Genomic DNA, 21,065 nt, shown 5'->3' with positions numbered 1-21,065 from the left:
TTTAGTTTGTTAAAATGCTGTGTTAGACCAAATCACCGTGTAAAAATTCAGTGTTGCTTCAAAAGTCAAGACCCACTTCCGGTAAATCAAGATTGAAGCAATCGATGCAGAACCAGCCAATGAGGTGTCAAGTTTGAAGCCACATGACAAAGATCTTGCAAAGCAGCAAAAAGGCAGTTTATGCAGAACTACATGCAACCTGGGCAAAATACAACAAAATAAACATTTCAAAAGTTATTTCAATGGTTAGAATATGCACTTTTGAGTGATATACAGGTTACTATGGAAATCCAGGGCTAGAATTCAACCACAGCGACCGCGGCAATTGACACGTCCGCCCTCTTCATTTCCCGTAAGCCCTAAAAAATTGACCAACATCTGCGGAAAGGACATGCCAAGACCACCCTTGACTTTTTGCTTGTTTACATAATGATAATTCGTGATAAAATTCCAGACGGTTAGTATTAACGTCTAATTTTTTAATTACAGAAAACCCGTCATTTATTAATGCATTTTAGGCAACACGAAGTCAGGCGCATGCGCACTAGCGTCGTTTGGCTTGATAATCATGGCGGACTAACTAAACAGACTTTGCTCAGGACATTTCCCCTCGGAGTAAACGGAGCCAAGCGCTTGGTTTAACGTCATTTTCCCTCGGTTCCCCGCGTACGCTTAAGAGAGCACTGCTGTGTTTAGATGGAGACAGGTGTGGACAATATTGGAGACAGACACACTTGTCCCCACACTAAAAGTATACAGCGAAGGAGAAAGCCTATTTTATGTTGTTTTTATTTTCTCAATACAGCGTTCATCAGCTGTGACTGAGAGTTAATGAGGTGAGGAAACATGCAGCATGCGATGTGTCGTGAACGTTATCACAACTTGTTTATAAAGTATTTTGTTTGTTTACTGGGATATTCACTCCTCCTTTATTTAACTGCAAACTGTATCAGTGTTCAAATAACATCAATACTCGCTAAAATGTTTTGACATCTCATCGAACGAAGGCTGTGAAGATTGTGTATTCGATGTGAGAGGTGTCACTCTTCTTTATTTTTGTTGGCCAAACTGTTGTACTGAACCACAAGGAGGCGTTGAAGAACAAAGCTTGTTTATTAGACTTCATCTTCATTAGCCAAACTGCTTTGTGTTTTATTTTGATATAAAAATGTAAACACCATGTTTTTTTTTTTACATTACTTATTATTATTATAATAAGTAATAATTATTATATATATATATATATATATATATATATATATATATATATATATATATATATATATATATAAATAAAGGTTTATTTGAAATAGGGACAGATACAGAAACATATATATCTAAAACAGTTATCCAATGTATGCATCATAGTGTTTGTAGCCAAAGCTAATTTACAACACTTGGCCCCACTTGTGTTTTTTTCATGTCACAAAGGTATTACCATTCATGTGACACAGCATTTTGTTAATGTTTTATTGTGTTTAGTTAATTTCTATATGACATATTTCTGCTCATACTCCTAATGGATCTGTACCGGTACATCATCTACATTAGGGACGGCGTGGCAAAGTTGGTAGAGTGGCCGTGCCAGGAATCGGAGTGTTGCTGGTTACTGGGGTTCAATCCCCACCTTCTACCATCCTAGACACGTCCGTTGTGTCCTTGGGCAAGACACTTCACCCCTTGCTCCTGATGGCTGTTGGTTAGCGCCTTGCATGGCAGCTCCATGCCATCAGTGTGTGAATGTGTGTGTGAATGGGTGAATGTGGTAATACTGTCAAAGCGCTTTGAGTACCTTGAAGGTAGAAAAGCGCTATACAAGTATAACCCATTTATCATTTATTTATCATTTATGTACATGTCTTTTTATTAGACATTACAAATGACATGATGGTACCACGTTCACACCCCAACACTGCTTTACCTAACAATCAGTAATCATGATTACTTTGTTGTTCTTGCTCTATTATATGTAGATCAAGTACGGTAGGTCGCCTTGAAAGTAGAGAAAACATTAATATATTCTCAATATTCTGTATATTATTGTTCCATCCATGTTCTACCGCTAGTCCCTTACGGGCGATTGCGTGTGGGGCGGTATAGCTCGGTTGGTAGAGTGGCCGTGCCAGCAACTTGAGGGTTGCAGGTTCGATACCCGCTTCCGCCATCCTAGTCACTGCCGTTGTGTCCTTGGGCAAGACACTTTACCCACCTGCTCCCAGTGCCACCCACACTGGTTTAAATGTAACTTAGATATTGGGTTTCACTATGTAAAGCGCTTTGAGTCACTAGAGAAAAAGCGCTATATAAATATAATTCACTTCACTTCACCTTCGTAGAAAATATTGTAAATCCCACATTCTGTATTTTCATGTACACTCTGTCTTATTGAGCTGGTCTGTCATAATGTTTTTGTTTGTGTGAGTGTTTGTACCATTGTGTGATCAGTTTTTATCCTTTTTTGCGGATTCTTGGGATTTTTTTCACCAATGCGCAGCAACCGCCACTGTTAAAAGTATTCATAAAAAGAGATCCAAGCACATAAAGCAGATTAGATGGCCTGGCGCATGTAGTACTACATCACCTGCCTCTTTGGAAGACGCGCGTCACGTGACTGCAAACTAGACACCTCATTGGCTGGTCTTAATTTACCGAAGTGGGTCTAGACTTTTGAAGCGACGAAAATTTCTGCACTGAATTTTTTTATACAGTGAATTTGAAAACACTATATTGTAACAAACAGAATTTTTAAAACACACACATTTTGCTCACAAATGTTATAAAATTGTAAGTATAATTTAAAAAAAAATCAGTTCACAAAATTCAAATGGAAAAAAATGTGACATAAATTCAGTGTCAAAAAAAAAAATAGACGTGACACAAGGCAGCTGAGCTCAAGCCTACCTGCGTTGCTTCCATGTTTTGCCGATCTAGTTCCTCCAGCGCAGCCAGCAAGGAGTCACGTTCCTCCTCTGTGGCCTTCAAGGTATTTTCTCTCTCCTCCAGGGCCTCCCTCAGGCCTTCAAGTGTCTCCGATTCCCCAGATGGGCCCTCTTTCTCGCTGCCCATGACTTCCTCCACGGCGTTCAGTTTCTGCTGCAGATTAACCTACGACAGAAAGATGATGAAGTCAGTAATTCCTCATGCGTGCCTAAAATACGCACCATTTCTTGCTCAAGGTCCGCCTTCTGTTGCCTTAGTGTGCCGATGATAGTGTTCAGTTCTAAGATATCCGCATGCTCAACTTCCTCCTTTGGTTCAGCCTGAATCATTTAGGAAAAGTCATAATGTGATCATTTGGGATGTTTGTGTCTAGCTTACCTCTAGAAGTCGCTCACTTTCCTTTTCTGCAGCTGTATATAGAAATAGAAAAAAGAACGTCAATAAAGATGAAGGTTTATGGAGGTAGTCACTGTGAAAAATTAGTCTTTTTTTAAGACAGAGCACCTGTAAGGTTTTTCATCATACCTTGGATCTCGTGGTCCCTTTGGTCTTTAAGCAGTGTCTTTCGCTCTTGATCCTGCACCCGCGTCTGGAGCTCCTCGACAGAGGCCTGCAAACGGGCGTAGTTCTCTAGCAGCTGCGCGTTCTCCTCCAGGGCGTCATTTTTCTCCGACACCAACATGGTCTGTTTCCTGTGTGCCTCCTCCAGGCTAGCGGACATCTCAGACATCTGCGCCTCCCTCCCCTCTGTGGCCTTCTGCAGGGCATCGATGGCGGCCTGCAGCTCAAGCACTTTGGAGGTGTCTGATAGGGAGCTGGCTTGAGGAGCAGCGTCTGTAGGAGAACATTGCAATGATTTAAAGAGAGGAAAGATCCCCACCAAGCAGTCATTTTTTACTTTTAGGACAGTCCATCATCATAATTACAACACTTTTTGTCAGGTTCAAACACTGATGACATCTATTAAACAGACAAAGAAGCAAGGAATTAAACAGAGACAGAATGATATTCATCGAATTAAAGAAATAAATCATCAAAAGCATGAACGTGTGCATAATTGACTTTTTAGCACAACATAATTGTATGCAAATCTATTTGTTGTCAGTTATCTTTGAGTCCTTTCTTATGCAGTATATTTGTTTAATTTATTTTCATTTGACAAGGTTGTAAACTGTAAGTAGGTTGGATATAATTAATATTGCAAATTCAGTGTTTATATTTGAGTGGGTCACTGGCCCCTCTGTAGTGGAACACTTGGGCCCCAAGGTCGAAAAGGTGTAGAACCTCTGGTGTAAATTACTATTACGGTACATTACGTCATAAAACTAATGTGGTTGTACCTTCATACGTTCTATTTTACCGTTTCTCAAACAATATTTCTCATCTAATAGTTTGTTTTTCTTTTTAAAAGACACTTTACATGTTAAAATTGTTCCGTTTTGGAGGCCAAGCCCCAATGAAATTATTTTTCATTAATTTGAATAGCCAATGTGGATTTGAGATATACAGTGGGGCAAAAAAGTATTTAGTCAGCCACTGATTGTGCAAGTTCTCCCACTTAAAATGATGACAGAGGTCTGTAATTTTCATCATAGGTACACTTCAACTGTGAGAGACAGAATGTGAAAAAAAAATCCAGGAATTCACATTGTAGGATTTTTAAAGAATTTATTTGTAAATCATGGTGGAAAATAAGTATTTGGTCACTTCAAACAAGGAAGATCTCTGGCTCTCACAGACCTGTAACTTCTTCTTTAAGAAGCTCTTCTGTCCTCCACTCGTTACCTGTATTAATGGCACCTGTTTGAACTTGTTATCTGTATAAAAGACACCTGTCCACAGCCTCAAACAGTCAGACTCCAAACTCCACTATGGCCAAGACCAAAGAGCTGTCAAATGACACTAGGAAAATAATTGTAGACCTGCACCAGACTGTGAAGAGTGAATCTACAATAGGCAAGCAGCTTGGTGTGAAAAAATCAACTGTGGGAGCAATTATCAGAAAATGGAAGACATACAAGACCACTGATAATCTCCCTTGATCTGGGGCTCCACGCAAGATCTCATCCCGTGGGTTCAAAATGATCATGAGAACGGTGAGCAAAAATCCCAGAACCACACGGGGGGACCTGGTGAATGACCTGCAGAGAGCTGGGACCAAAGTAACAAAGGTTACCATCAGTAACACACTACGCCAACAGGGAATCAAATCCTGCAGTGCCAGACGTGTCCCCCTGCTTAAGCCAGTGCATGTCCAGGCCCATCTGAAGTTTGCCAGAGAGCACATGGATGATACAGCAGAAGATTGGGAGAATGTCATGTGGTCAGATGAAACCAAAATATAACTTTTTGGTATAAACTCAACTCGTCGTGTTTGGAGGAAGAAGAATACTGAGTTGGATCCCAAGAACACCATACCTACTGTGAAGCATGGGGGTGGAAACATCATGCTTTGGGGCTGTTTTTCTGCTAAGGGGACAGGCCAACTGATCCGTGTTAAGGAAAGAATGAATGGGGCCATGTATCGTGAGATTTTGAGCCAAAACCTCCTTCCATCAGTGAGAGCTTTGAAGATGAAACGTGGCTGGGTCTTCCAGCATGACAATGATCCCAAAGACACCGCCCGGGCAACGAAGGAGTGGCTCCGTAAGAAGCATTTGAAAGTCCTGGAGTGGCCTAGCCAGTCTCCAGACCTCAACCCCATAGAAAATCTGTGGAGGGAGTTGAAAGTCCGTGTTGCTCGGCGACAGCCCCAAAACATCACTGCTCTCGAGAAGATCTGCATGGAGGAATGGGCCAAAATACCAGCTACTGTGTGTGCAAACCTGGTAAAGACCTATAGTAATCGTTTGACCTCTGTAATATAACCTTTGTTGGCAATAACAAAGTATTGAGTTGAATTTTTGTTATTGACCAAATACTTATTTTCCACAATAATTTACAAATAAATTCTTTAAAAATCCTACAATGTGAATTCCTGGATTTTTTTTTCACATTCTGTCTCTCACAGTTGAAGTGTACCTATGATGAAAATTACAGACCTCTGTCATCATTTTAAGTGGGAGAACTTGCACAATTGGTGGCTGACTAAATACTTTTTTGCCCCACTGTAAGTGTTTTGATTTAAGAGCTCCATCACAGAACCAATAAAGCTTGTAAATAGTTTTTTTAAAGCTTGTATATTGAGTTACGACTGTATATTATTTTTGTCTTATGGAAATACATTTTTCCTTGTAAAACCTGCTCACCAGAAGGATGTGCTATAACAGGGGTGTCAAACTCATTTTAGCTCAGGGGCCCGCATGGAGGAAAATCCGTGCACACGCGTGGCGGACTATTAAAATCATGGCATTAAAACTAAAAAATAAAGACAACTTCAGATTGTTTTCTTTGGCCAAGAAATAGAACAAACACATTCTGAAAAAATTTTACAATAAAAATATAGAAAAAAATACCGGCAGCGGTAAAGTTTAGATCTATGAAGGAAAGAAGAAAGTGAATGAATGTTTATAACTGAATACATTTACATATGCATGAAAAAAAAAATGTTTTAATTAATTAAGTAACATTTATGACAACTTTTTTCCAAAACACAATATAGAATGTGAGATATGACAGGATAATGCATACATGTATCATTTGTTTTAAAACAGTTACAAAAAAAATGGGGACCCCAAAAATTTACTGTGGGACCCCATTTTTATGACTTGATGGGGTCAAAATTACTAGCGCCAACTCTGATGGAGTATTGGTGCGTGCAAAACAGCAGCAGGCGGCTGTGGCCTGCGGGCCGGTTCTAATACTAATCAAATATCATCAGGAGGCCATAGATAATTCAATTGCGGGCCAAATATAGCCCGCGGGCCTTGACTTTGACACCTATGTGCTATAAGTGCTTTAAAAGGGAGAAGAAGTGAAAGCCTGGTTGTTCTATCCCAAAATAATCACTTGCACACTTCATTGATCTTCTTTTCTTTTACCGCTATAACAACCAGGAAGAGCCGTAACTTCTCCCTTTTAAAGCAGTACATCAACATGCTGGTAGACATGTTTAATTTGGAACATTAAAAACATGTGAACAGATTCGACTTACCCTTCTGCAGCTGCTCCTCCAGCTCTTCTATCCTCTCCTCATACTCGGCCAGGTCCTCTTTGTGGCGCCGGCTGAGGTCGGACATCTTCTGGCGCTGGGCGTCCTGCAGCGCGGCCAGCTCGTGCTGGTGCTCGTCCACCTCGCGACTCATCTCATCTCGTAGCTCCTGCGGACGGCGCACAATTTAGAGCTGCTCGAGTGTCGCATGAGATCGATATTTGATTTAAAAACCACCTTGATGGTTCTTTGAAGTTTCACAATTTCACCCTGGTCTGAGTTAGCCGTCCCTGCTGCGGTTGACGCCTTAAAGAGCGATGAGAAAAAAAACAATACCTGTTCAATGGCGTACTAATAATCACATTTCAACTTCATCATCACCACCTGAGACATCCGCCTCCAGTGCGCCACCTCCATCTCCAGACGCGTGACCTCTGAGGACAGCCGGTTGATCTCCTGCTGGGACCAAATGGCGTCGCCAAGGTCCATGTCGTCGCCGTGGAAGCCCTGGTGGTGTGACCCCGAGGGGCCCAACAAGAACGAGGACACTGATGAGGACGTAGCGATAGAGGAAGACGCTGTGGTGATGGGCAACATAGCGGGGCTGGATGACGCAGACTGGGCAGACCGCTGAAGCTTGTGGACTTCCTCGTGGAGACCACTTTGCCGAGCCTTCAGGTGACTGATCTCCACCTGGAAGACAATGAGCGCCTTAGAGTCTGGTGCTTAAAAAGTCCCTCGTGACCAGTGTTGGGACTAACGCATTACAAAGTAACGTGTTACTGTAACGCCGTTATTTTTGGCGGTAACTAGTAGTCTAACGCGTAATTTTTTATATTCAGTAACTCAGTTACCGTTACTACATGATGCGTTACTGCGTTATTTTACGTTATTTTTTTATGTAGTATAGGCTAGAAAGGGAGAAGATCTGAGTGTGTTTTATTGTAGAGCTGCAGTATCGTTTTTCTGATTCTTCTTGTGTCACAAGCCGGAGAAGAGAGCGGCCCGCTGTGTGTGGGTGGGGGGGTGTGTTTACTAACAAGACATCATGGCGGAGCAGAAGTCGGGTTTCTTAACATGGGGATATTCTCACTACTTTTCTTTTGTCAAGCACAAAGAAAAGAACATTTTAGTTAAATGTAAGTTGTGTCTTGGATCAAAGACCCTATCTACTGCCCAAAACAGCAATTCAAATCTGCTGAAACACCTACAAAAGCAACATGCTTCGACAAAGCTAGTAAAGAGAGACACACTTCACCTCCACCTCCAACAACGGCTGAATTTTAACAGAGGGACTGCTAGCCAGGACAACATTGATAGAGCCATTGCAGCGTGTGTGCTAGAAGACATGCAGGCTATTTCCACAGTGGAGTCACCCGCTTTCAGGCAGATGGACACAGTGGACAGTGAGTACATAAACATGGAAAGCGAGCTAAAGAAAACACTTCAAACTCTGCCTCTGCTCATCATTCATCACTGAAGGTATACACACACTCTGTCAATTCTTTTATATACTCTTTCATTCTAGACTTCTAGAGTGTTTGATTATCACATCAACTCTAAATGTATAGACTATAAAGTTCACAAATATTAAGAGGGATCCTAGTGGGACAGGCCAATCTTTCCTTATCTCTAAACTAAAACTGGGGAAATGCGTATTTTGTTCTGGGCTTCAGTACAGTGTTGATCTCCTGAAAACATGATTTTATTTCACAATTCCTTGAGAGAAAAAAACGCCTGGTTAGGCGTGTGTATAGCAGTATGTGTGCTGTATATAGTGACATGACATATAATCATATCATGTCATGTGTGCCTTCCTTGGGTGAAGCCAGGTTTACAGCTATGTTGTGACATGTTGTTATTATGCGGTTTGTTACTTATGTATGTTATGTTGCAGCTATTTCAAATAGTTTTGTCAGTTTGTTCTGGCCCAAAATAAATTGGCCCTTTGAAACATATCTTTGTCTTTGTGTGTTGTACGTAGACCATATTGCTTAGCAGAGTTCAGTGATGCAAATGCATGTCAAGCTTATCAACAGATTGTATTACTCTCCAGTGCAATAACAGTACTGAAATGAAGGCTAAAAGGGCATTAATGGGAGCATTAAAAAAAATTATAAAAAATTGTAACTTAATAGTTACTTTTCACAGTAACGCATTACTTTTTGGTGTAAGTAACGGAGTTAGTAACTGAGTTACTTTTGAAATAAAGTAACTAATAACTGTAACTAGTTACTGGTTTTCAATAACTAACCCAATACTGCTCATGACACAAAAGTAACAGACGGCGTGGCTCAGTGGGTAGAGCAGCCATGCCAGCAACTTGCGGGTTCCAGGTTCAATTTTAGCTTCTGCCATCCGAGTCACAACCGTTGTGTCCTTGGGCAAGACACCAGTGCTGCTCACACTGGTGTATGAATGTGAATGGTTGTTATTTTGTGGTAGGAGGTGCTGTAGGCGCAAATTGGCACCCAGGCTTCAGTCAGTCTACAGGGCAGCTGTGGCTACAAATGTAGCTTACCACCATCAATAGGTGAATGCGGAGGAAGTGAATGATGTGATCTCAGTTCTCTGTGAAGCACTTCGAGTGTCTAGAAAACCGCTATACAAATGTAATCCATTATTATTAGCAGTAATATGTTGATGAGCAACAAACCTATCATCTTCCTTATTTCCAATACATACAATGCTAACTTTTGCTAGCCTGCCAATGGGGCCGTCCATTGTATGTTTGCATTAAGCTACCATTATAAGAGACAGCCTTTATCCTGTATAGTTGTATTGCTTTTTCCACTTTATATCAAACTGTATTGTCAATTTAACATGCTTCCTATATGTATGTACATTTTAATGTACTTTACTTTGTGGGCTCAGTTTTACAGGAACTTCATTTTTTTCATCCCCTAATTTAAAGGACTGTTTAGACATCTACCAAACAAAATTCCAACATTGGAGAAAACTATGTTGGTCCTAATAACACAGATTTGTCTTTAAATATATTTTCGACATTTTTTTAAGACATTAAAAAACACATGGATCATAGCCAATTATGCAAATTACACAAGATGTCCCCACTCCACAGGTCGGTTGCCTGTCTGTGGGAAACACGGATCTTTCTCACTTGTTTACGCCACTTGTAAAGGAAAGATGCGCTCAAATGCTCACTTTTTATGAAGAAAAAACCTCCTTCGTCATGGACATATCACTTTTGACCCGCCCCTAGATAGATGAGCCCGCCTTGTGTATACGCCCAACACTTTGTAAATGAAAAAATATATAAAATAAATTAAAACAATTATATATATATATATATATATATATATATATATATATATATATATATATATATATATATATATATATATATATATATATATATATATATTTATATAAACAGGCTTCACTGCACATCCGAAAATTGAGCTTTGACAAATATCTCTTAGTAACAGATGTGGAAGTTGTAAGTTTGAGCATTTAGTTTTTCCTTAGAGTCAATGCTAACCTAGCGTGATGTTCAAATTAGGGATGTCCCGATCCGATATTTGGATCGGATCGGCTGCCGATATTTGCCAAAAATTGCGTATCGGCAAGGCATGGGAAAATGCCGATCCAGATCCAGTTTTAAAAAAAACTCCGGTCCGTGTTTTCCAACGCACTGATTTAAATAATACATTCCACTTTTCTGCTCCTCCCTAATTTCCGTTCCGCATTTTCCAGCACACCTTCAACACATCCACAGGTCTGTGAATTCTCACGCAGTTGCTTTTAGCTGCTGGCATTACACGACAGGCTCTTCTCACTCTTTCCTGTGTCTCCTTCTCACAGACAGCAAGTGCACCTTCTTACACACGTCACACACTGTCACGTCATACGTCACATACGTATACGCCCTCTCCCAGCAGAGAGGTAGCAGCATGGCTAACGTTAGCTGTGATGCTAGCGCAGCCGTGCGAGCAACGCTCCCTCTAAGGTGCTCGCCTGTGCAATTGCGCACTGTTTAAGCGTCCTCTGCGCATAGCAAATCTATGCCACGCACAAAATCAAATAAAAAAATAAGCGCATAACAATTTTCGACACACGGACACGACAGAGAAAACAGTTTTCGTCATCATTGTTCAAATATTGTGACATCTGTCGAGACGCTTATCTCCATTCGGTGCCACACGCCCACACCATCAAAATGCCGAGGCAAACATTTCCACCTCAACACCGTATGAAAAAATTTGTGATTTTTTTAGTTGTGATTTCCTTCTCTGCATGAAAGTTTAAAAGTAGCATATATTAATGCAGTATGAAGAAGAATGTTTTAATGTAGACATGCAAGCCTTGAAAGAACATTTTGAAAATCAAGACTACATTTCCTGCAAATGGGTGCATTTCTACCCTATATTTTAACTTTAGATTTATTCTCATATCAAACTCTTTTGGCTGTCTTTTTGACACTTACATCCGGCGCCCCCCTCCACACCCTGGATTATAAATAATGTAAATAATTCAATGTGATTATCTTGTGTGATGACTGTATTATGATGATAGTATATATCTGATAGTATATATCTGTATCATGAATCAATTTAAGTGGACCCCGACTTAAACAAGTTGAAAAACTTATTGGGGTGTTACCATTTAGTGGTCATTTGTACGGAATATGTACTTCACTGTGCAACCTACTAATAAAAGTCTCAATCAATCACTCAAAACACATAGAATCATCATACTGCTGTGATTATATGCATCAAGTGTTCATTCAAGGCTAAGGCAAAATATCGAGATATATATTGTGTATCGCAATATGGCCTTAAAATATCGCAATATTAAAAAAAGGCTATATCGCCCAGCCCTAGTTCAATGATGCCATTTCTGTTTGTCATGTATAATTTTGTCTATTTTGTGTTTATCCTTGAATAAACAGGTCAGTTTCTTGTTACCAACCATTGTGTATTATTCAAACTCCCCTAATTCAGCTGGCTAGTTGTTATCAAGAGTACTAAAACCCTTTTCAACATGATTCTGACAACTAAGTAGGCTAAATAACTTTAAACTTTAATACATGCTCGGATAGGCCAGTATCGGTCAGTATCTGTATCGGTCAGTATCGGTATCGGATCGGAAATGCAAAAACAATATCGGTATCGGATCGGAAGTGCAAAAACCTGGATCGGGACACCCCTAGTTCAAATGTAATGTTAGCATATAGCGATGCTGGTGTTGCTAACGTTTGTGTCTTTTACTGTATTGGTGTTTCATCACTTTAATGACCTCAGGTGCAGTCAATAACAAAATAAAAATGCATGCATTCAAGCACGTACGTCTTTCTGTTGCAGAAGAGTCCTGTACTCTGCGGACTGTTGCTTGATTTGGATCTCCGATGCCTCCAGCTTCTCCTCAAGCTCCGCGTGGATCTTTTTTAACCTTTCACACTGCAACAAACAGAAGAACAAAACATACAGCACATGTTTCCAGCTGTGGTGTCAACAGGATGAGTTGTCAGCAGCCGTGTGGCTGTGGGCTTTTAACCAAGCGATAAACAAGCAGAAGAGCCGGTCGAACAATTCCTTCTGTGTAAGTTACAGTACATGCATAACTTGCTAACAGTATGACTATGTGCTGAATTTCCTTAAATAGTGCCTCAATTTATAATTTTTAGAGTAAAACAACCCTTATGTACGCGCTTTCTGTTTTTTTTCCCCATTCAAAATGGGTGGCCGTAGCTTTACATTGACTTCTGACACCATGTGTGACCACAACATACATCATTAAAGTGGCAGATTACGACAAAGTTTAGTAAGTAAGTAAGTTTAATTTATAAAGCGCTTTTCACAGATAAAATCACAAACCGCTGTGCAACCGCTTTACCATGAATTGATTAACGTGGACCCCGACTTAAACAAGTTGAAAAACGTATTTGGGTGTTACCATTTAGTGGTCAATTGTACGGAATATGTACTGTACTGTGCAATCTACTAATAAAAGTTTCAATCAATCAATCAAACAAAACATTGGTGAAGTTAAACAACAATTCAATTAAAACAGGGGAAACATCGTAAAAAGGATACAAAGTGGATTAAAAATGATAGTTAAAAGGTACATTAACTAAACGCTTTAATAAAAAGAGAAGTTTTGATATGTTTCTTAAAAGTGTCAGCACAGTCAAGATCACAGAGGGACTGGTGCAAGTTGTTCCAGAGTCTGGGAGCTATAGCCTGGAATGCCAGGTCTCCACGGGTGTTAAAATGAGTTTTTGGGATCTTTAGAACAGTGTTTTTCAACCTTTTTTGAGCTAAGGCACATTTTTTTCATTGAAAAAATCCCGAGGCACACCACCAGCAGAAAACATTAAAAAAATGAAACTCAGCAGGCGATATTGACAGTAAAAAGTTGTTCTCACAATTGTTGGATATAAATTCGAACCATAATCAACCATGTATCACTATAGCTCGTCTCAAAGTAGGTGTACTGACACGACCTGTCACATCACGCCGTGACTTATTTTGAGTTTTTTGGTGTTTTCCTGTGTGTAGTGTTTTAGTTCTTGTCTTACGCTCCTATTTTGGTGTTGATTGTCATGTCATGTAAGAATGTACTTTGTGGACGCCGTCTGCTCCACACGCTGTAAGTCTTTGCTGTCGTCCAGCATTCTGTTTTTGTTTACTTTGCAGCCAGTTCAGTTTTAGTTTTGTTTTGCATAGCCATCCCTAAGCTTCAATGCCCTTTCTTAGCGGCACTCGCCTTTTGTTTATTTTTGGTTTAAGCATTAGATACCTTTTTACCTGCACACTGCCTCCCGCTGTCGTCTGCATATTGTGATCTCGACAAACCATGTTCCTGACATCCACAAAGCAATTAGCTACCTGCTGCCACCTACTGATATGGAAGAGTATTTCATGGTTACTCTGCCGCGCGCTAGACAGCACTGACACTCAACAACGCACATTATTTGCGGATTGTAATTACTGGTTTGCAAAAAATATTTTTAACCCAATTAGGAGCCTATCCCAGCAGCATTCGGGCGAAAGGCAGGGTACACCCTGGACAAGTCTCCACCTCATCGCAGGGCCAACACAGATAAACAGACAACATTCACGCTCACATTCACACACGAGGGCCAATTTAGTGTTGCCAATACAATTTTATTTAGATATGTTAAAAATGTACAACACTAATGTAAGCTACTGCAAGGGTTTTTAATTGTTTTACCTCAGGGCCCCACTCAAATATTACCACTGAATCTTACTCTTGTTTTAACCATGTCCAAAAATTATATCTGACGTACTTAGCGTTTAACAGGATAAACCATGTCAAATTATATAAAAAAAAGCATATGTTAATCACAAAGATTAATATAAAGGCTAAAGTCAGGCTGAAATACTAATCGAATATACTGCAAAAAAGGTGCTCATAAAAACTAAATCTGAATACAATTATGCAGTGCTAAAATAAATAGATTATAACTAAATTGACATTACATATAAACTGTATATGTTTCTTAAGTTTCTCTTTTGCTGCTGACTTCTTCTGTTTAATGTATATTGTCATTACTGCCACAAACGGTGGAAAAGTGTTTAACAACTGAGGCCCACCGCTCAGTTTAAGGGGCCTTCTTCGAGGTGCTCATGGCCCAAAATGGTTATAAACACTGTGCTACTGTTAATATGATGCCGGAAAAATCATGTTTTACTCATTTAGATAACGAAAAGACACTCTTCAACTTGGTAGAAGTAAACAAGAAATCCAACCTCAAGTTTCTGAGAGGAAAAGGCAGCCTCGACATCGACCAACTTGGAATTGGACACCTGCAGCTCTGTGGTGGCATCTGCATTCGCAACAGGAATAGAAAGCATTAGGGGTTAGAGGAGATAAATGCCTTCATTAGTGTGATATAGATGTGTTGGTTTCAAATGACAAACAATCATATTTGTGCGGACACTGATAAGACAATGGAATCTTAACAACCTTTAATTTGATCAAAACAGCTTCTTTAACACACCTTAGCTTTCCCTTCCCATGCCACTTTTCTTTTGAAGCTCTGAGTTGGAGCCTAGAGGTCAAAGTTCTAAGTGCTGTGAAACGTATTGAGCGATGCTTGCTGTTAGGTTCAGTCAGGACATTTGAAGACAATAAGAGCCTGATTTGCGTGTACTAAAACACATGCAAACCTGATGGCACACGCAAGTCTGAGCTACTAAATGTGTGCATTGCTTCGGTCAAGTGAGCAGAATAAGGCATGCAATCCATTCTGTGTCTGTCTTCATTAATATGCAAAATATATACTGATCATAAAAACGGCCACAATATTGGGAGTAGAAATGCAAACATTATTTAGGGGGCGCAATGTAATTTATCAACACTTATCAACGTTTTGCAAGCACTGTTTTGCGTTTTATTTAGCACGTGTGGGAAGGACGTGCCATCTGACACAGATGCACACGGCTGTGACAAAAGAGATGCTCGAGCTGCAAAAACAGACGATGTATAGACCAAGAATCCTCCGTCCTGTGTGTCAACATTTTTGGCGGTCAGAAATAATAAATATTAGCTATTAATATTGGCTATTTTTGGAATTCCACCAAACTATCAGAAAATTAAGCAGACTTTTAGGGATAGTATCGCCTTTGCATCATTAATAACTCGTAGAAGGATTTTACTGGAGTGAAAATGACTGTTTGCCCCCAAGGCCTCCCTATGGCTTAAGGACCTCATGTTTTTCTTAGATTTAGAGAACATTTAATATAATCTGCGGGGTACACCAAAACAATTTGACTTGACCTGGGGCTGTATGATTAGTTACATAGCTAAATTAAGGACAATATAGGATAAATGTGACACTCATTGTTGACAATGAACCTTTTCACTTATCTCAACTTTTTTTTTTTTTATTCAGTGACACTTCTTTGTATATTTGTGATTTTTATTTTTATTGTTACTTTTTTTCATTTTAGTCAGTTTGTGTGATTCTCTATCTGCTTGTGGTGAAGAAGAAGGCAGTACATTGCTACCCACTGTAACTGAAATGTAGGACGGGAGGTGGGAGGGGGTGTTATTATTTTACTTTTATTATTTTTTGTAATTTATTTTTCATTATTATTATTTTTATTTAATTTTTTGGGTGGGGGGGGACAAAAAACAAAAACAAAAAAAGTGCCTGGTTTCTCAGTATCTGTATTATGATTTTCCTATTAAAATTAATAAATAAGTTTTATTTAAAACAATTTAAATAAATAATAGACATATTCTTAATTCAGCAACATCATTTTATAATTGTACAGTTGCTGGATGACTTACAGAGCTGATTAAAAGAAACCTAATTGATTTGTCATTTATTATTTTTTAATGACGTTTATTTCACATAGAACATATATTAAAATATTTCTTATATAAAAAAAAATCTTTAAGTATGCTTTTTTTTGCATCTTGAGATGGAGTAAGTGCAGCCTCTCTCCAAATTAGCAAACATTCAGCTGTAAAAAAAAAAGAAAAAAAAAAAAAGTGGTTTCAATGTAGATGCACTGCACGACATGCTTCTAAAATGCCCATAAAAAGTGGTAGATGTCTATTGCATGTTTGAAAACAGCAAAACGCCACAGGTTGGAGCATGATAATATGAATGTGCAGTAAATGAGGGTTTCCGTGGTTATACCCCGTATAGTACACGCAAACTCCTCATTTAAATAAGGCGGTCTGCACCACTTCACAATTGCACACGCAGTGTTAGTGGATCACACTTAGACTTAGACAAACTTTAACGATCCACAAGGGAAATTGTTCCACACAGTAGCTCAGTTACAATGATGGAAAGTGTAAGGATGGAAAGGACAATGCAGGTATAAATAGACTAAATATAGCGATATAAAATATAACATATATACTATTCACATAATATATGTACAGTATATTATGTATACTGGTATATTATATTATGTCTGTATCATATATACAATATATAACAATTACCATGTATAATATTACAGTATATGTGACACGCAACACAACAATTAAAAGCGCACGCTATTTTCTAGATTGTACACGCTGCTTACCGTGTGGTATTCAGATCTTAGTAATTTAAGTCTTAGTATTTAAAACTTAGTGGGAACTTTTACAACTAAAAGGTTATGTTGAGACATCCGGGTTTGACACCACCTCTGCTTGCGTGTTTTTTTGGGGGGGGTGTACTTTGTTCTCTCCATACCCCAAAAACATGGATGGTAAGTTAATTGTATTGTGTACGGAAGTGTGAATGTGAGCGTAAATGCTTGTTTGCATATAATATGTGTACTGTGCCTGCCCTCTGTATATGCAAACCACTGCATGTAGAGCAGCTTTGGAAAAAAAAAAAAACAGGCTTCCCAACATGCCTTAAAACGAGACTCAGCCAACTATCAATCAGTCAGTTTCAAGTTTGATCATTTACTTTGTCTTCAACCTATCTGCTAACCTAGCATGTAGGTACAGTGCATTTGGAAAGTATTCATAGCACTTCCCTTTTTCAGTCTGCGTAGCAACTGGGCCGCTGTTTTAAGAGTTGAACTGCATTCGCGTGTTTTCATCGCCACAAAACTCTAGGACTGATGACGTAGAACACCTACCCTTGTTTATCCAAAATACAGACATTTTGTAATTAAATAAGTACAAGAACACCACTAATCTCTAAAACATTTTTTGCCAACTTTACACTTGAAAAATCTCCTTGGCAAAAAATCTACAGTGAGTAAAATGTTCATTGGAACTTTTCTTATAAGTAATAATTGTATCTGTGAATCTGCCAAATATCAGGTGTGCCATCAGGTCACTTTAGATCATAGGTGTCAAAGTTAAGGCCAGATACGGCCGGCGAATTAATTATCTGTGGCCCCCAGGATGATATTTGATTAGTATTAGAACCGGCCCGCGAGCTACATCCGCCTGCTGCTGTTTTGCATGCACCAATACTCCATCAGTGTTGGCGCTAAAAATTTTTCAAAATGGGGTCCCACAGTAAAAAATGTTTTGCCACAAAACTCTAGGACTGATGACGTGGAACACCTATCCTTGCTTATCCACAATACAGACATTTTCTAATTGAACAAGTACAAGAACACCACTTATCTCTAAAAAAAAATGTGCCAACTTTACACTTGAAAAATCTCCTCGGCAAAAAAATCTACAGTGAGTAAAATGTTCATTGGAACTTTTCTTATAATATAAGTTATAAATGTATCTGTGAATCTGCCAAATATCTTTCAAAATCACCGATTGGCACATTGTGTTTTTGGACCAGTCGAATCCGACCAGCCACGTTTACTCAAATTTTCCGTCACTAATTTCATGAACTTTATCAATTAAAAATACACTGTAACTGTGAAACCTCTTTTTTCGGTTTCTTCGTTTAGCAAGCCTTCCAATGATACCAACCTTTTTAGATGGGGTAAATTTGAAGAAAGTTAACATTTCTAAGTAAAAAGGTCACACCTAAAGTATTGACAAGAAATCGGTGCATTTTCACTGGTTTTAAAAATCCATATATTAATATTTATCACAGGAAAATTATTCTTATATCATTGGAAATCTTCTTACAAGACCTGTCTGATAATACTACTAATAATAATAATTTGGGGGAGGGGGTCCCCACACCTGCGGCCCCCTTCAAGGTTTCTCATTGTATCCTATTGGGTTGAGTTTTTTCTTGCCCTGATGTGGGATCTGAGATGAGGATGTCGTTGTGGTTCGTGCAGCCCTTTGAGACACTTGTGATTAAGGGCTGTATAAATAAAATTTGAATACTGGTTTAATGTAAACCTTTTTTTAATTTTACACGCATACCAATAGCACAATGCTTCTCAATAATTTTTTGTCAGACTCACGGTCTGACAAAAATAATGTCTGACCGGAACTCTCTAATAACTAAAGTTACTTGGGTGAATAATGTAAACTCACCACACCGGTATGTTTTAGCGCTTTCATGGCGAGTTTACTGACATATATAAGTAAGAACTTTACACTACTTTATATTAGAAATAACAACAGCGCAGGATGAATATCCATCCATCCATCCATCCATTTTCTACCGCTTGTCCCTTTTGGGATCGTGGGGGGTGCTGGAGCCTATCTCAGCTGCATTCGGGCGGAAGGTGGTGTACACCCTGTACAAGTCACCACCTCATCGCAGGGCAGGATGAATATCCCATAACAAAAAAATATAGAAAAAGAAGAAGCTTACAGACTACGGCATCACGGACTACAAATTTTACTGGACTATGCAGATCCCAAATACAGATCAGCAGGTACCAGAAAGTAAGAAAAGTTGCTTTCGCATAATATTGCGAAAGAAAACGCCAGATAATGTCTTACCTTATACACACACCATAATTTGACTTGTATCTTGAAGCACAGTACAATCCATCAAGCGGTGTGGCTTCATTGATTTAGGGCTGCAACTAACGATTAATTTGATAATCGATTAATCTGTCGATTATTACTTCGATTAATCGATTAATAATCGGATAAAAGAGACAAACTACATTTCTATCCTTTCCAGTATTTTATTGGGGGAAAAACTGCATACTGGCACCATACTTATTTTGATTATTGTTTCTCAGCTGTTTGTACATGTTGCCGTTTATAAATAATGGTTTATCAATCAATTTTCTACCGCTTATTCCCTTTGGGGTCGCGGGGGGCGCTGGAGCCTATCTCAGCTACAATCGGGCGGAAGGCGGGGTACACCCTGGACAAGTCGCCACCTCATCGCAGGGCCAACACAGATAGACAGACGACATTCACACTCACATTCACACACTAGGGCCAATTTAGTGTTGCCAATCAACCTATCCCCAGGTGCATGTCTTTGGAGGTGGGAGGAAGCCGGAGTACCCGGAGGGAACCCACGCAGTCACGGGGAGAACATGCAAACTCCACACAGAAAGATCCCGAGCACGGGATTGAACCCAAGACTACTCAGGACCTTCGTATTGTGAGGCAGATGCACTAACCCCTCTTCCACCGTGCTGCCCAAATAATGGTTTATAACAAAAAAATTTTTAAATTTAAAACAAAAATTAAGAAAATATATATATATGATTGCCTCTGCGCATGCGCATAGCATAGATCCAACGAATCGATGACTAAATTAATCGCCAATTATTTGTACAATCGATTTTAATTGATTGATTGAAACTTTTATTAGTAGTTTGCACAGTACAGTACATATTCCGTACAATTGACTACTAAACGGTAACATCCGAATAAGTTTTTCAACTTGTTTAAGTCGGGGTCCACGTTAATCAATTCATAGCTTACCAAAGTTGTACTAAAACGATTTGATAGATTTTTGAGCGCCGCGTGTAGTGTTCTATATTTTCAATGTAACATATAAAATGTTGGTATTGTTTACTTGAGTCATATTGCAGTCTACACGTATCTCTTATGTGTGACTGCCATCTACTGGTCACATAATGATGATGTGGTGACCCGGATGGATGGGAAGCAAACTTACCTCCTACTTCTTCCACTCCCTCCAGTAACATGTCTTTGGTGAAGTTCGATATCTGCCCAGTGAACGAGGACAGGCTCCCGCCTACCTGTCCCAGGGACTGGCCGAGGCCAGAGCCGATCCCACCAAGCCACGAGGACATCTTGGAGGAGAATGGAAGCCAAACAAACAAAACAACAACACAGACGTAGCCTAGCTTAGCCTAGCCTAGCTTAAGCACAGTAGCTAGGTCATTCAACAAAACAAAACCGTAAATGGCACTAGCCGCCAATTAATCACCTTGACAACAAAACGGCCATTTGAGGCAATTAATTGAAGAATCGAGCAAGCTAATCCAAATCAAAACAAGCTAGCTCGGCGACAGACAAGCTAGCCGAACGGCTCATACCGGAAGTGGCAGACTTGTGTGGAAAATCACCGCAAAGTGAGGATACATCGCAAACAAAGGCTGTTTTTTCTTTGCACTTTCTCGGTCTATTTAAACGACACAGCTGTCAATAGAATGCCACCTCAACTGCAGCCATGGTCGGCTGCTGTCAGCTTTGACGTGGACACAGCCAGGCGCGTCAT

The 21,065-nt window shown here is 39.5% G+C and overlaps 1 protein-coding gene across 1 annotated transcript in view; it reads right to left on the bottom strand.

Annotated features, from left to right (window-relative positions):
- Positions 1-21,065, bottom strand: part of trip11 (thyroid hormone receptor interactor 11) — a 39,554-nt gene extending 18,489 nt beyond the window's left edge. Inside the window, exons 1-10 of the mRNA XM_061969032.1 lie at positions 20,499-21,065; positions 14,767-14,843; positions 12,340-12,450; positions 7,415-7,723; positions 7,268-7,336; positions 7,034-7,199; positions 3,466-3,774; positions 3,319-3,350; positions 3,162-3,260; positions 2,902-3,105 (exon numbers count right to left, since the gene is read on the bottom strand). Coding sequence (XP_061825016.1) covers positions 2,902-3,105; positions 3,162-3,260; positions 3,319-3,350; positions 3,466-3,774; positions 7,034-7,199; positions 7,268-7,336; positions 7,415-7,723; positions 12,340-12,450; positions 14,767-14,843; positions 20,499-20,637 — 1,515 coding nt within the window. The 5' untranslated portion in view covers positions 20,638-21,065. The remainder of the gene's footprint in view (positions 1-2,901; positions 3,106-3,161; positions 3,261-3,318; positions 3,351-3,465; positions 3,775-7,033; positions 7,200-7,267; positions 7,337-7,414; positions 7,724-12,339; positions 12,451-14,766; positions 14,844-20,498) is intronic.

This window comes from Nerophis lumbriciformis, linkage group LG08, assembly GCF_033978685.3.
Source record: "Nerophis lumbriciformis linkage group LG08, RoL_Nlum_v2.1, whole genome shotgun sequence".
Taxonomy (NCBI): Eukaryota; Metazoa; Chordata; class Actinopteri; order Syngnathiformes; family Syngnathidae; genus Nerophis; species Nerophis lumbriciformis.
Note: the sequence above shows the minus strand (reverse complement) of the source record. Positions and strands in the feature narration are given on the sequence as shown.